This window comes from Grampus griseus (genome assembly GCF_964374135.1).
Source record: "Grampus griseus genome assembly, chromosome: 4".
In the NCBI taxonomy this organism is placed as follows: Eukaryota; Metazoa; Chordata; class Mammalia; order Artiodactyla; family Delphinidae; genus Grampus; species Grampus griseus.
Window position 1 is genome coordinate 80,524,606 of NC_138997.1, and position 17,467 is coordinate 80,542,072.

A 17,467-nucleotide genomic window follows, 5' to 3' on the forward strand; every position below is an offset into this window, starting at 1 on the left:
GTAACACTCACTGTTATCTGTTTGGCTTTTGTGGGAAGAGAAGTGAGCATCTCTTGCTTAGTAAAATGTTAACATCCTTTATTAACCAGTTTCTTTGTAAGACTTTTTACCCCTAACTAAAAATTCCTAAGATGAACTTTGAGTTACAAGAAGAATATTTATGTAATAACAGTATGGGGCCAGTATTCAAAAGTAAGGATTCTAAGAATCTCTAGGAAATTAGGTTGCAATTACATTTCTTTTGTTACTTTTTATTTCTTCCTAGAATACAGGTTCAATAGACATTTGCTTTGAGGGTATAATATCCTATGTGTTAATTATTTGAGCGGACATATGTTACTCAAAAGGAGCTAGACATGTAACTGTACTGAAAACACCCAAAACTGAAAGTTCGTGTTTGCTCTATGACCTGGAATGCATCCAGATACTAAAGATCAGGGACTTACCTGGTGGTCCAGTGGGTGAGACTCTGCACTCCCAGTGCAGGGGGCCCAGGTTCGATCTCTGGTCGGGGAACTAGATCCCACACTCATGCCGCAACCAAAGAATCCACATGCCACAACTAAACATGCCGCAACGAAGATCCCACATGCCGCAACTAAGACGCAGCGCAGCCAAAATAAATATTTAAAAAAAAAAAGATCATTAATAACCATACACATAAAAATAGTATAGTTTTTCTGGTATGATTATGATGTCAATGTCTGTGTGATACTTAAGTGTTAAAATAGCAAAATTTGTGAAATATATAACTTCCTGGAGATAGTGACAAAGTCTCAGTCTAAACTTTGTCACTGTATGTCAGTGCATATCTGAATCCCCAGCAAAACTGTTTTCATTAAATGGCTCTGCAATACTAGTTTTCCACTCAGAAAATGGAATTCTAATAAAATAAGTTTTTGATCCCTGCCATTTCTTCTGATAGTTTTCTCGACTCAGAATCTCAATTTATAAAATTGGTTCTCCCCCACCCCCCAAAATGTTCTGTAAACACCAACCATGATTATCTCCCATGTTTAGGTTTTTTAAAAACTGGAGTTATCAATGTGATTTTTCCTCACAAGGAACTTAACCCTGCATATCTTTTCTCAAAGATATCTTTTCTGCTTATTTTTAGAAAATTTAGGAATCAGAAAAAAGTTATTTATAATCCTTGTGATGCCAGAGGTCTGACCTCTTAAATATATGGTCCTACGCCCTACACTGCTCATAAGCTAAACTCAGGCTATGTCTTGATAATGAAAGGATTTAAATTGCATTGTTTCTATTCACTTTGAAAAACTGAGCAGAATTAAAGAACTTAAGTACCGCATAGCAGACTCAGCATTGTGGAAAAATCTGTGTTGTTTTTAAAGAAATGTATCTGTTATATAGTCACTCATCAATTCAGTGACAAAGAAAGACATGCTTTTATAATACATACAAAAGGCATTACCCTAGACTGAATGCAGCTTTCACTAACTAATTAGTATGTAAACATCAAACTTTGGAAGTCTGGATGTCATAAAGGGGATTCCTTACAATCCAGTAAGTACAATTTTGTGGTTAAAACATACAGGACGGGGACTTCCCTGGCAGTAAAGTGTTTTAGTAACACTAAGTCATGACTGTGCTTTCTTTCTTTAAATTTGACGTTTAAGATGACCTTGGAGTGGGGAAACAGGAACAGAACTGCTCTCACTAAAAGTGGGAGACTCCATACGTTAATTTCACTTCCTCTTAGGCGGCACTTACATCTTGCATGCTCTCTGCTATATATCTTGCACAGACATCTCAGATCCCGAATTTGGCAGGAGTATTTGGAAAATGTGCCTGGAGGGCCGTCCCACTTCTCTACCCAGGGATCAGGACGGGGATCACTAACTGGTCCAGTCATGACGGGACTCAGCATCCTTTTGACGTGAGGCGCCTCCTTCCCAGAAGCGGCGGGTCGGAGGTAATGACTAAACCCTGGGCCGCAGGCCCGGAGGGTGCGGCGGACCCATGGGACCGGAAGGCGTGGGAGTGGTGTAAGCCGCTGGCCACGTCTGATCCACAGAGTCTAGGGGGCCGAAAGACGAGGCAGGCCCTCTAGGCTGCTGGGGAGACCGGAAAGGGGGCCTGGACCTTCCGGTCCCCCTGGGCCGCAGCCTCAGAGTATGGCTGACCTGGCGCGCACGCGGCACCACCTCATAGCCGTGAGGCAGGATGGGGACACAGGGAGGGAAAAGGGGGCCAGACGGCAAGAGCGAGCTCTAGACTACCGGGAAACTAGACCCTGACCTAGGCGTAACTGGGAGGCTATCCCTCGGTCCTCGGCCAACCTGCGGCGCAGACAGCTCAGCCCAGCGCCGCTCGCGGCAGGGGCGGGGCCGCTGAGCTGGCCCGAGCGGATTTGCCCAGGCTCGGCCGGGGGGTGGGGTCTGCCCCTCCCAGCGACGACTAGTCACGCCCCCGTATCCACCGCCCCTGGGCCCCGCAGGAAATAGGGGCGGGCCCCGGCCTACAGTGGCGGGAGGGGGAGCAGGGATGCAGCGGAGGGCCAAGTCCGGGAGGGCTTGGCTGCGGGGGAATGAAGCCTCCGCCTTCTCGGGTGGAAACCTTTAAATACAGGCTCGGGCCCGGGACTCGGGGTGCGGCGCTTGGCAACCCGAGAGGGGTGTGCGGTGAGGGGAGATCAGACGGAGCAGGGCGCGAGTGCTGAAGCTGCGGCTGCGCGGCCCAGAACGAGGAGCTGTCCGAGCGGTCGGGGTTGGAGCGGTTACCGCTCTCTGTGCCTGGAAGTGGGTAAGCGCCTTTCCCGGGCTGGCTCCGCCACCCCGTGGGGATGCTCCCGGGTCCCGGCGGGATGTGGAAGGAGACGGGCGGGGTGTGCGCGCTGCTCTTAGTCGCTCCCTGCGCTTGGTCCCAGGCTCCCAGTGTCACGACCCCCCGTCTCCTCTTTTGGGCTCTGGGCGGGAATAGTCTTTTGGGTCTGCTGCCCTGGAAGAGGGAGAGCTTGGGCTCAGGACTCGCGAGTCTTCCAACCGCTTCTCTTTCTGCTTTTCCCCACTTTCCGACTTAAATGAGATTTCCCTGGCGCCTCTGAAAGCCGAACGTCCACCAAAGGAAGTGGTCCTCTGGTCAGGGACCCCATTTTGGTCTCAGAATCATAGTCTTTTGTTTGTGTTTAGAATCTGCTCACATGGAGGGCTGCTGATTTCCTCACGTCGCTCGTCTCTCTTCTTAAGAAACTAAAGAGAAACCGAACCAGAGAGCCCTTCTGAAGGCGAAATCCTAAGACATTGATTCTGTCGTGACATCTGTATGGACTGTCCTGGAATCCATTGTTGGCCGCCACACTGTATAATGGCTTTATTTCATATTAGGGAAGGCCTTTCTTGGGTGCTTCAGGAGATTGCGTTTGTGTGAGACCTTGAAAAATTATTCCTCTTTACATATAGGAAAATAATTGAGTAAGGTCGAGAATTCTGGTATATAGAAAAGAGGGATTCACTGGTAGGGAACTTTTCAGGGATATACAGAGGAGTAGCTGTTCATTGACTGCCTGCCCTCAAAGACACAGTGAGTCTTTGAGTTTCTTCAAATCCCCTATGAAATGGACAACAGTAGTCTGGTCTGTTTCTTGGGGGATGCGGGGAGCGGGGGGTGGTTCTAGAAATGAAAGAGGTTACTGTCTGCTCTGATATGTGCTTGTTAGTGCCCAGCATCTAGTTTAAGGTAAGGGATAGACAACCCTGATTGAAAGGATCTCATTTCTTCTCCTATTGCTGTACTACTCCTTTCTCCAACATAAAATCTGTAACCAATAAGCATACTCCATCTTCTCTCTTGCTATTTCCACAGCTTTACATGATACCCTTTAGATATGAGGTTAACAGTCTTTCTCACTGATTAAATATTTTTCCCGGGGCAGGCATCTGTTAGTATTTAATTTTTGGAAATATCTAAGATGATGTGTGAAGTTGATGTATCCATCTGTAACGTCCATTGCCTTAGATACTGGGTATACTGAAGAGGGGTGGAGGTGGGGGGATTATATTCAGTTTAGATTGTAATAGGAGCTTCGCTATTTGTTAGCCGCATCTTTTAGGCTGAAATATTGATCTGAATTTGTAAAATTTTAGATGAAAAGTAGTTTTGGAATGGCCTGGTTTGCTGTGACTTTCCCAAAATACAGAGGTAAAAACTCATTTCAAACTGACTATTCAGTAAGCAGACATTCTCATTTCCCTGACAGCACAGTAGAGGGTCAGAAGGTAAATAAAAGTAGAAATAGAAAATGGAATCAGAAGATATCTGTGTCAGGCAAAGTATATCACTAACACTGTATCAAGCTCCGTATTAAACCTTATTGAAGATTTTGTTGAAACTTCCAAGTGGTAATTTATTTGGACTTGCACAGATTGTACATCTAGCTTCTTCAGTAATTTTCCCATTGTCATCTGCGAGCCATACTTCATACTTCATGTGAAAGAGCAACGCGGGGATACCCTAAAACACATGCAGTTCTATAATACAGACCCACCTGCCATCAATAGTTTACCCCAGCTGCCGTCTGAAAGGCAAGCTGAATATGGCGTGGCAACCAAGGTAGATAAGTAGTAGCTCTGAGAAGACATGCTGAAGTTCTACCTAAAGAAGAAAGATTGATAGGATTGTGGACAGTCTGCAAAAATACTCTGATCGAGCATCTGAGATAAAGATATTCAAATACCAGTCTTCATCTCAAAAAGATAGGCCCTTATTGAGTTACTCATTCAATTAATATTTATTGAGAGCCTACTGTTCTAGGTGCTGAGGTGAACAGCAGCAGAGAAGTGTTAGCCTGGGAGTACCTTATAAAACTCTTGAGCCCAAGAGTTCATCATGGGCTCAGCCCATGTTCTGGTTCAGCCATGTTCTGGTTGAGACTGAGGGCATAGACTGCCCTTATAACCTCTTGGCTGTGGATTAAGTGGTAACACCACAAGATCCTCTGGTCCAAAAATCCTTTGAGATTTTACTTTTTAGGTATTCCAGATATACTGGTTTTGATTAGAGAGGCCACCTATCCAGTAAGGGGTTACTGTTAGTGGTAGTCCAGGTTCATGACAGTTCAGGACTTGATCTTCAGCCTTGCAGATCTGGAAGGTTGTTTTTTTTTTTCCTCCCACAAGCCTAAGGGTTAATGAGGCTCTAGGTAACTTATGATGACTAAGCTCATAAGAGACTGATGGATACTCTAGAATGGAAACTTGCTATTACAGTAGGGAAACTTTATTCCAGTGTCTGGAATACTTATGTCTCAAATCCAGGCCATCCCTTTCTAGTATTATGATTCCTGGCAATCTGAACTCATAAGGCATAGTGGAATCAGAACAAAGAATTTGGGGGGAATATGCCATCCAAGCATTGGGAAAGCTTTTTTCTTGCCCCACCTCTCTGAAACCAGAACACTTCTGACTTCCAGATTCTGTGTCACTCTTTAGAAGCGCTGAAATAAACACTGTGTCATTCTTATTCATATTCTTTTTTTTTAATTAATTAATTTATTTTTGGCTGCGTTGGGTCTTTGTTGCTATGCATGGGCTTTCTCTAGTTGCGGCGAGCAGGGGCTACTCTTTCATTGCGGTGCATGGGCTTCTCATTAAGGTGTCGTCTCTTGTTGCAGAGCACGGGCTCTAGGCGCGTGGGCTTCAGTAGTTGTGGCACGGGGGCTCAGTAGTTGTGGTTCACAAGCTCTAGAGCGCAGGCTCAGTAGTTGTGGCGCAGGGGCTTAGTTGCTCCGCGGCATGTGGGATCTTCCCGGACCAGGGCTCAAACCCGTGTCTCCTGCGTTGGCTGGCGGATTCTTAACCACTGCGCCACCAGGGAAGCCCATCATTCTTATTCTTTTTTTTTTTTAAAGATTTTTTCCGTCATTCTTATTCTTTTTTTTTTTTTACATCTTTATTGGAGTATAATTGCTTTACAGTGGTGTGTTAGTTTCTGCTTTATAACAAAGTGAATCAGTTATACATATACATATGTTCCCATATCTCTTCCCTCTTGCATCTCCCTCCCTCCCACCCTCCCTATCCCACCCCTCTAGGTGGTCACAAAGCACCAAGCTGATCTCCCTGTGCTATGTGGCTGCTTCCCACTAGCTATCTATTTTACGTTTGGTAGTGTATATATGTCCATGCCACTCTCTTGCTTTGTCACAGCTTACCCTTCCCCCTCCCCATATCCTCAAGTCCATTCTCTAGTAGGTCTGTGTCTTTATTTCTGTCTTACCCCTAGGTTCTTCATGACATTTTTTTTCCTTAAATTCCATATATATGTGTTAGCATACGGTATTTGTCTTTCTCTTTCTGACTTACTTCACTCTGTATGACAGACTCTAGGTCCATCCACCTCATTACAAATAGCTCAATTTCGTTTCTTTTTATGGCTGAGTAATATTCCATTGTATATATGTGCCACATCTTCTTTATCCATTCATCCGATGATGGACACTTAGGTTGTTTCCATCTCTGGGCTCTTGTAAATAGAGCTGCAATGAACATTTTGGTACATGACTCTTTTTGAATTATGGTTTTCTCAGGGTATATGCCCAGTAGTGGGATTGCTGGGTCATATGGTAGTTCTATTTGTAGTTTTTTAAGGAACCTCCATACTGTTCTTCATAGTGGCTGTACCAATTCACATTCGCACCAGCGGTGCAAGAGTGTTCCCTTTTCTCCACACCCTCTCAGCATTTATTGTTTCTAGATTTTTTGATGATGGCCATTCTGACTGGTGTGAGATGATATCTCATTGTAGTTTTGATTTGCATTTCTCTAATGATTAAAGATGTTGAACATTCTTTCATGTGTTTGTTGGCAGTCTGTATATCTTCTTTGGAGAAATGTCTATTTAGGTCTTCTGCCCATTTTTGGTTTGGGTTGTTTGTTTTTTTGTTATTGAGCTGCATGAGCTGCTTATAAATTTTGGAGATTAATCCTTTGTCAGTTGCTTCATTTACAAATGTTTTCTCCCATTCTGAGGGTTGTCTTTTGGTCTTGTTTATGGTTTCCTGTGCTGTGCAAAAGCTTTGCAGTTTCATTAGGTCCCATTTGTTTATTTTTGTTTTTATTTCCATTTCTCTAGGAGGTGGTTCAAAAAGGATCTTGCTGTGATTTATGTCATAGAGTGTTCTGCCTGTGTTTTCCTCTAAGAGTCATCATTCTTATTCTTAATGCCCCTTTTCCAGGCTCCAAGCTGATCATTCCCTTTGCCCCCTCCCCCTTTTTTTTCTTCAGTGGAGTTTATTAGATTTTAGCTAATATATTAATGACTTGATTGTTATGGTTACTTTCAGCTGTGTTACCTTAAGTTATTAAATTATAGCATCATGGATTTTTATGGTCATGCTGTCCTGAAAGGGGCATTCAAGACCCACTTCCAATTCATTTCCACCCTGAGACAGTTTTTACCTCTCACTACTTCTTAACACCCACGTTTTTGTGCAACTAGGCAGATCTCACTTCTTTGGACTCATTTCTTTCTCTTTTTTTTTAATTAATTTATTTTATTTTTGGCTGTGTTGGGTCTTCGTTGCTCTATGTGGGCTTTTCTCTAGTTGCGGTGAGCGGGGGCTACTCTTTGTTGTGGTGCGCAGGCTTCACTAGTTGCGGCGTGTGGGCTCAGTAGTTGTGGCTCACGGGCTCTAGAGTGCAGGCTCAGTAGTTGTGGCGCACGGGCTTAGTTGCTCTGTGGCATGTGGGATCTTTCCGGACCAGGGCTTGAACCCGTGTCCCCTGCATTGGCAGGCGGATTCTTAACCACTGCACCACCAGGGAAGCCCTGGACTCATTTCTGTATATAAGTCCTTATTTATTTCCTTCCTGTCATCTGGAATGCCCTGCCCACTTATCTTTCCTTTTAAATCCTACTCATTCTTTAGGTCAAGCTTAGATTTTACATTTACCTTGATATAGATACTTTCTTATTTTGATTTTTCCCCCCTCTGGACTTTAACCCTCACTTTGTCATTTAATTGATTATACTGCCTTGTGTAATTTAACCATGTTACCTGGATGCAACTAACTCCATTTTATCTTTTAAGTCAGTTTAAAAGTCACCTTCTCAGAGAGTCCTTCTTTACCCTCACTAAAATAGTCCTTTCCCCATATAGTCTTTCTCTTTTAGCTACATGTTTATTTCCTTTATGTGGAATTTACCGCAACTGCCATTATTTTGTTTGTGTGCTTTCCTACTAGAATATAACTATGTAAAGGTAGGAGCTGTATCTGTCATGTTCACTATTGTATCTATAGTACGTAGAACAATAGTGGCTGTTACATAGTGGGGTCTTTAATAAATATTTTTCAGTTGAATTATTTGCTGAATAAATTGTTAAGGACTTGAGTGTCAGGACCCATATTATTCTATGGCCAAATTCTCTGCTGTGCCCACACAGTAAATCCTTAAATTGGGAATATTAATTTTTCATGAATGAGAAGAAGGGAATAAGCCTGAAGCAAGTTGAAGCAATTTTTCTGAAACCAGATGCCAAGACTTTTCTGCTGTAGAGGTGGGGACGGCAGCAGTGAATGCTGGAGACAGATCTTTGGTAAGCCTGCTCCAGGCCAGCTGTCCCTCCCACAGGTGGGAGCTTTTCAGAACATCCGGCTCAGTCTTAGCCACTTAGCAATCCCAGTGCAGTCTATCTCCCCATGCATTCTCCTCATGTATAGGGCACTTGAGGCCTGGAGAGTGTGAAGGGCAGAACTGAAAAGCAGAAGAAGGGTGAAGAAAGATATATGGTTGCTAAACGTAAATTTTTCTAGGCTCAGTGTTTTTGCTAAGGTGAATCTTGGAATACTGATAAAGAGGTTGCTTGTAGAAGCAAAGTAGAGGGTAGCAAAGTAGATGTGGATGGAGTAGGTGTGTGGCTTCTGAGTGTTTACCTTGTTATAGAGATTTAATGAATTTTTTTTTTTTTTTTTTTTTGGCCGCACGGCCTGGCTTGTGGGATCTTAGTTCCTTGACCAGGTATCGAACCTGGGCCCATGGCAGTGAAAGCGCCAAGTCTTAACCACTGGACCGCCAGGGAATTCCCCAGATTTAATGTTTGAATCATATGAATTATTACCTATTCAAAATAAAAATACATTTAAAATATTTCTTTGTATGTATATTGCTAAGAATATTTCTTTCTTTTGGGGAATCATTAGATTCCAAACTCTGTTCATATTTACTGGTTTACTAAAATTCCGTTTCTTTTAGGTTATTAAAAAGTCATTAGAGGGGGGCTTCCCTGGTGGCGCAGTGGTTGAGAGTCCGCCTGCCGATGCAGGGGACACGGGTTCGTGCTCCGCCCCGAGAAGATCCCACATGCCGCGGAGCGGCTGGGCCCGTGAGCCATGGCCGCTGAGCCTGCGCGTCCGGAGCCTGTGCTCCGCAACGGGAGAGGCCACAACAGTGAGAGTCCTGCGTACCGCAGGGAATTCCCTGGTGGTCTAGTGATTAAGACTCCGCTATTGCACTGCCGGTGGGGGTGGGGTGGGGTGGGGTGGGATGGGGAGGAGGGGCTGGTTTTCGACTCCTGATCTCGATCCCTGGTCGTGTACCTAGGATCCCACAAGCCATGCGGCCAAAAAAAAAAGTCATTAGAGATCAAACTCTATGAGTTGATATCTGCTAATCATAACTACTAAAGATCAATTTATAAGCCAGATTACTTGCTTATTAACACAGACCAGGATACTTGTTTGGGTTGTCAGCTCATTCTCTTCCAGTTGGGAACTCTTACCCAGAGAACCAACCAAGATTAGAGTGTTGTTTGATTAATACAGATTCAGACCAAAGGGAATTGGATCATCTTAATTATGTGCTTTGTGTATCTTTTTTCATAATAGGGATATACTTGCCAGGCATTGTAATTAGATCAGCCTTCCAGAGTACCTTCTCTGATCCATGCAGGAATATACTAACAAATGCTTAAACTCTCCAGGACAAAAATTCTAAGAATCTTATCAGTTTGACCGTTCTCCTTCTCATTACTGAATAAACTGAAATTCTTACATATAAGTCAGTCCCTTGTCATTTTGTATTCGAGTGAATCAATTTACTGGTTTTTGAAAAACCCATCAAAATCTGTGTAACAGCTTTGCTAACTACAGAAATCACTTTCTTTTAACCATCTCCTGGTTTCTGATTAAAGTTGAAATAGAGTTTAAGATCATCGTCCAGGACCTAAAAATGAATTGCTGAAACCAAATTGTGCAGGGAACATAATCTCAGAGGCAAATTCTGGACTTAGGAGCTAATCTTAATATCTGTCATTTTAGTCTAAACTTGTTGTAAAGCTGACCTTTGTACACCAGCATTTAGTTAAGCAAGAATTGCACTGGTGTGTTCACCCTTGAATTTTCCCTCAGCAATCAAAGTTACCCTAGAGTGTTAGAAGATTAAGTAAGGTTTTATTTTGCTTCTTGACTTTCTATATTAGTTCATTATAATCTTTGTGACACTTCTTTAGTAATATCAGTTACTATAATTTTTTCCATATTTCATGCTGGTACAGCTGAGAACAGGCTAGGTCATCCAATTGGAACATTATTTTTTTTATTATCATTGTCTTCATAATTCTTAATGAGTGTGAATGTAGGAAATCTTTCCAGTATCTGTCACCTTGACAGTTTTTATAAAGGGTGATGAATGTGCAGTGTGATTTCTTTAAATTTTCTGTTCTCAATAGTTGGACGGTCTTACTGTTTCCCTTCTAGTACAATCATGTTTGAAATTAAGAAGATCTGCTGCATCGGCGCAGGCTATGTTGGAGGACCCACATGTAGTGTCATTGCTCATATGTGCCCTGAAATCAGGGTAACAGTTGTTGATGTCAATGAATCAAGAATCAATGCATGGAACTCTCCTACACTTCCTATTTATGAGGTAAACCATATTAAACAATGCTTTGTTCTTATGCTCTTTGTTTTCTTACTCTTTTTGCTAAGTAATTTACTTTTAATATAAAATTCTATGACTTCAACTGATAAGAAATTAAATGAAAAAACATAAATACACAATGTTATGGACATTACAATTATAATTATGTCAAATATGCCCAGAGAAAATGCCTAGAAAAAAGTAGATTGAATATTAATAATGGTTATATTAGTGAAGTGAGATTATGGATAATTTTCTTATCTTCTCTATTTTCTAATTTTGTTTGTTAGTATGGTTACCGTATGGTAATAGTACAATTAAAAAGTGACATCTGGGGCTTCCCTGGTGGCGCAGTGGTCGAGAGTCCGCCTGCCGATGCAGGGGACACGGGTTTGTGCCCCGGTCCGGGAAGATCCCATGTGCCGCAGAGCAGCTGGTCCCGTGAGCCATGGCCGCTAAGCCTGCGCGTCTGGAGCCTGTGCTCCGCAATGGAGAGGCCACAGCAGTGAGAGGCCCGCGTACCGCAAAAAAAAATAAAATAAAATAAAAAGTGACATCTGTAAAAATTAAAAAACTGTGGATGTTTATAATATTAATTCATGTAAGTATTATATTTTTGGGTGATTGTATTTATATCAGGTAAACCTTGGATGAATAAATGGTGTCTTTCATATTCAGTGTTTAGTATCACAAATTTGTTTAAATTGGAATTTCAAAATTTCTGTGAATTTAGAGAACTCATAGTTAGGAAAATATGCCTCTATTTTATTAAGCAGGGTTCCATTTTTAAAAATTTTCACTGTAAAATGAGTTCATGATATTATGCTTTTGACATACAGAGAAGCACTTGAAAATTTGAGGGTAACATTTTCTCTCTAACATTAATATATTCTTTTCTCTTTTTTTTCTGAAAAGTTTTATTATTTATAAGACTCTTATCAACCATAGTCTTTAAGTGATCTTTAGAAGGGGAAGTCTCTGTAAGATGAATCTGCCTGCTATTTATAGGCCTATGAATAGAAATACATGAAAAAGTACCCATAGATTAGTAGCCACTTATCACAGATTTACCAATATCTGAATCAGACTTAGGATTAAAAAAAAAAAAACCCTCTGTGTGTGTGGTAGCTTCTGTTTATGCTTTACCCTTTCTTCCTCTACCAGATTAACTTCCCATAATAGTTATTTAAATACCTCAGTGTTATAGTATTTCTTTTCCTGTTATATAAACATAACATTACTACTATATTAGGTCTTGGGGAATTTTTAAAAACATTTTAAAAAACACTTTGGAAAGATAACTTGATTAAGAGTTTTATAATTCTGATATCCATAAAAGGGCTGCAAGTCATCTGAAACCTTGTGAGCCATATTTATATCCAGTCATTCAGTAATTAATTATGTCAGCAGTATACTCTGCTTTTCAAACACAAAATGTACCAGAATGGCTAAAATTATCACTACTGCTAATACCAAGTGCTGACAAGGATTTAGGGCAACTGGAATTTTATACACTGCTGGTCAGAGCGTAAATTGGTATAGTCGTTTTGCAAAACTGCAGCAGTATTTACTAAAGCTGAAAATAAGCATCTCTGACCCAGAAATTCCACCTGTAGGTGTATATCCAACAGAAAGGCATACATTTATGCGCCAAAAGACAGGTATTAACAGTGCAATTCATAATGACCCCAGATGGGAAACAACCTAGATGTTAATTAGCAATAGAATGGATACATAAATTGTAGTGTAATCCTGCAGTAAAATACTATACTGTATTTAAAATCCATGGAACTACTTCTGCATGCAAGCATATGTTTAAATTCTCACAAAAGTAATGTTGTCAGACACAAAGTAGTCCATGCTATATAATCCCATTTGTATAAAGTTCAAATATAGGCAAACTAATTTCTGGTGATAGTATTCATCATGATGGTAGTTTGAGGGGTTGTAGAGACTAGGAGAGGGCATACTGCAGGCTCTGATTTACTGTTTAAGGTTTTTGGGGTTTTTTTTGGCCATGCTGTGCAGCTTGTGGGATCTCAGTTCCCCAGCCAGGGATTGAATCCAGGCCTTGGCAGTGAAAACCCAGAATTTTAACCACTAGCCAGCAGGGAACTCCTTGTTAATGTTCTTTTAATTCTTGTATGGATAATGGTTACACAAGTGTGTTCACGTGTGAAAATTGAGCTATACACTTTTCTATACTAAAATATATGCACTTTTCTATATTTTTGTTTTACTTCTATAAAAATTTTACATAAAAACAAAATAAAAAGGTTATCTTGAGCTAGAAAAAAGTATAAACTATAATATATTGGATTTAGACGTTTTTCTTGGAGAAAACAAAAAAATTAGTTGGCCAGGCACATTCCCTGGCCAGATTCTTATTATTAGTACTATTTCTATTATTTGAAATCTGAAACTCTTTTTCCTAAGACTTCAGTGCTTTAAATTAAAAATAGTGTGTTTGCACAGGTATTATGTAATAACCTATAAGGGAAAAGAATCTGAAAAAAGAATAGATACATATGTATGTATAACTGAATTGCTTTGCTGTACACTGGAAAGTAACACAACATTGTAAATCAACTATACGTCAATAAAAATAAATAAATAAAGATTAAATTAAAAGAAAAAGAATTAAAAAAAAAAAAAAAGTGTGTTTGGACTTCCCTGGTGGCACAGTGGTTAAGGATCTGCCTGCCACTGCAGGGGACATGGGTTCGAGTCCTGATCCGGGAAGATCCCACATGCTGCGGAGCAACTAAGCCCGTGCGCCACACTACTGAGCCTGCGCTCTAGAGCCTGCGAGCCACAACTACTGAAGCCCTAATGCCACAACTACTGAGCCCATGTGCCACAACTACTGAAGCCCATGAGCCTAGAGCCCATGCTCCACAACAAGAGAAGCCACCACAATAAGAAGCCCGCGCACTGCAGCGAAGAGTAGCCCCCGCTCAAGGCAATTAGAGGAAGCCTGCACGCAGCAACAAAGACCCAACGTAGCCATAAATAAATAAATAAATGGGGAAAAAAATAAAAATAGTGTGTTCTACAGATATAGAAAACAAACCTGTGGCTACTAAAGGGGAGAGGGAAGGGAGGAGGGACAAATTAGGGGTAAGGGGTTAACAGGTACAAACTACTGTATATAAAATAGATAAGCAACAAGGATATACTGTATAGCACAGGGAATTTTACCCATCATCTTGTAATAACCTATAATGGAGTACAGTCTGCAAAAAATACTGAGTCACTATGCTATAGACCTGAAACTAACACAATGTTGTAAATCAACTATACTTCAATAAAAATAAATAAAAACCAAAAAACCCCAAATAAAAACAACAGTAAGCCACAAAAGAAGTGAGATGATCTGAATTTGCCATGTTATACTCTTGTTACTTTTTTATTTTTTTTATATTTTTGCGGTATGCGGGCCTCTCACTGTTGTGGTCTCTCCCATTGTGGAGCACAGGCTCCGGACGCGCAGGCTCAGCGGCCATGGCTCACGGGCCCAGCCGCTCCACAGCATGTGGGATCTTCCCGGACCGGGGCACGAACCTGCGTCCCCTGCATCGGCAGGCGGACTCTCAACCACTGCGCCACCAGGGAAGCCCTCTTGTTACTTTTTTAAAAATTAAAAGTTAAATTCCTCCAAAAAAGAAAATAGTGTGTTCTACATTGATATTGAATCCAGTTGGGATATATAGTTATATTAAAAGAGCTAAGATCTAAGATGATTTTTTTTCCACATCTTACTTGTTTTTCTCAATAACCTAGCTTTTATAAACAAAGAAACAAAAGTATTTCTTGTTGTTTCACAGTTTTATTTCATGAATAAATTTTTTCTTCTTTAAATCTCTTTAAATAGAATATGAAAGATTTCAAAGTCTAGCTAGCACTGTGCTCATTAGAGGCAACTTCTGAGTTCTCAGAACTCTAATGTCCCGTAATTGTATTGGCTTTATTTAATGATTGTAATTATTTGGTCTTTAAAGTCTTATTTTTATCTCATTTTTAATCTGTCTACTCCACAAAATTAGATGATGACAACGGAAGCAGCTATTTTAGTTCTGCACTATTTAGTTGTAGCCTGCAAAGGAAATGGAATCTTTAAAAAAAAAACAACCCAGCTCACTTTGGAGGTTAAAAATATGGCACTGCTACTTCAAAATTCTAGAAGGAATCTTTTTAACAAGTAGAATGATTTTCCTCTTAGCAAATGACTTTAGGCTTATAATTTTCATGTGTCTTTCTTACACATCAGTTGTTAAAAGACATCTGCTTAAGAAATTTATAAATCTGAAGAAAATAAATGATTTCTGTAGCGTGTATTTAAAAAGACAAAACAAAACAAAACTGTGTGTCCCAATTATCCATTTTCAAAGATACGTTAGGCCTTTGTTCCATTTTTTGTTTATTTTATGTTGTAAAACTAACTATTCCTGCACATTTCCTTGGCCATATAGGAGATGTAAAATGTTATGTGAAATGTCAAACAGGAAGAACTATAAAAGAAGAAAAACAAAGGGCAGGTTTAACCAGAATTCATGCTGCTTTCTGAATTCCTTTATTGAGTAGCTTATAGATATTGTTACTACTTGTGATTTTATACTGATCTACCTTGGACAAGGCAAAGAAATATTTTATTTCCAGAGAAACCTTAGATACCTTTGCAGTCAGCCTCCTCCTTAAATTTGTATTTTATTATGCATTAAAAAACACACAAACAAGGGACTTCCCTGGTGGCGCAGTGGTTTAGAATCCACCTGCCAATGCAGGGGACACAGGTTCGAGCCCTGGTCCGGGAAGATCCCACATGCTGGGGAGCAACTAAGTCCATGCACCACAACTGCTGAGCCGGTGGAGCCTGTGAGCCACAACTACTGAAGACCGCGTGCCACAACTACTAAAGCCCGTGCACCTAGAGCCCATGCTCCACAACAGGAGAAGCCACTGCAGTGAGAAGCCTGCGCACCACAACAAAGAGTAGCCCCTGCTCGCTGTAACTAGAGAAAGCCAGCAAGCAGCAATGAAGATCCAATGCAGCCAAATAAATACATACATACATACATAAAATTTAAAAAAAATACACAACCAAGCAGATATTTGTTTTCAATGATATTATAAAAATCTATGGCATTGATTTTTCATTGTAAATACCAATTTTTCATATCAGAGAGTCTCTTTTGGTGACTAATGTTTAACTCCTGGTTACTGATAAAGAAAAGATAACTAATATGTAATCATAATATTTAATGAACTTTTGAGTACACACCCTCCTTGATAGTTGTTCCACCCTCACTCCATTCAGTCTGAAACTCACTAGACTAATTGGAGAAATTTTTTTTTTGGCCTTACCCCGTGGCTTCTGGTATATGACCAAGGAATTCCCAAGATAAATATTTAGAAGGAAAAATGATCAGACTTGATTGTTGATTCAAGAAGGATGAAGTAGAGGAAGGAATCTAGAATGATATTCAAGAATTCAGGGCTGGGGAATTCCCTGGCAGTCCAGTGGTTAGGACTTAGCACCTTCACTGCCATGGCCTGGGTTCAGACCCAGGTCAGGGAACTAAGATCCCACAAGCCGTGCAGCATGGCCAAAAAAAAAAGAAATGCAGGGCTGAAGATGTAAACTTAAGATTATTCAGGAAGTTAAAAAAATAAATTATGCAGGCAGTAGTTAAAATCAGAGTAGTTGAGCTCTCCCAAGAAGAGCCTGTAGAGAGAACAGAGCGTGGGGTCAAAATGCTAATGTTTGATGAGAGGTGGAGGAAGAAATGCCTTAGAGAAGCACTGAAGAGTAGTTCAGAGAAGGTGAACCAAAAACCAGAAGAGTTTTAGTAGTGCAAGCTCCATAAAGATGTATATGTTTTGATTATGAGTGATGAACACAGTGACCAGTACTTAGTAAGTGCTCAACAAATATCAATATTTGCTGAATGAATGAGTAAGCTGTCAATTCTGCCAAACACAGGAGAAATAAGAACAGAGACATACTCATGAAATTCGGTATTATGGGGGCCATTGTAACTTCTACAAGAACAATTACAAAAGGTAGGAGATTGACGTGAAAGAGTGTAGAAAATGAGTAAGACTCTTCTTTTAAAAGGTTTAATTAGCAGGAAATAAAGGGGGTGGTCACCGGAGAGGGACACAGGGTAAAAGCAGTGAATTTTTTTTTAAAATTTATTTTTGGTTGCGTTGGGTCTTCGTTGCGGTGCGCCGGCTTCTCATTGTGGTGGCTTCTCTTGTTGTGGAGCACAGGCTCTAGGCGCACAGGCTCAGTAGTTGTGGCTTGTGGCTCTAGAGCGCAGGCTCAGTAGTTGTGGCACATGGGCATAGTTGCTCCATGGCACGTGGGATCTTCCCGGACCAGGGCTCGAACCCGTGTCCCCTGCATTGGGAGGCGGATTCTTAATCACTGTGCCATGAGAGAAGTGCAAAAGCAGTGATTTTTAAACATATTTTTTCCTATGGTTGATAAAGAATCAAGCATGTTAATGAACTAAGGTAGACAAATCACATAGAGAAGGAAAGGTCAAAAGTATAAGAAGAAAGAGGCTAATTGATGGAATAAAGT

The 17,467-nt window shown here is 40.9% G+C and overlaps 1 protein-coding gene across 3 annotated transcripts in view; it reads left to right on the plus strand.

Moving 5' to 3' along the window:
- Positions 1-2,502: 2,502 nt before the first annotated feature.
- Positions 2,503-17,467, plus strand: part of UGDH (UDP-glucose 6-dehydrogenase) — a 33,332-nt gene continuing 18,367 nt past the window's right edge. For 2 of the 3 annotated variants that reach the window (XM_082652980.1, XM_082652981.1), the window contains exon 1: positions 10,634-10,884. In XM_082652980.1, the coding sequence (XP_082509106.1) occupies positions 10,648-10,884 (237 nt within the window). In that variant the 5' untranslated portion in view covers positions 10,634-10,647. Of the gene's footprint in view, positions 2,767-10,633; positions 10,885-17,467 lie in introns of those variants that run through there. The other variant, XM_082652982.1, reaches the window with a different exon arrangement.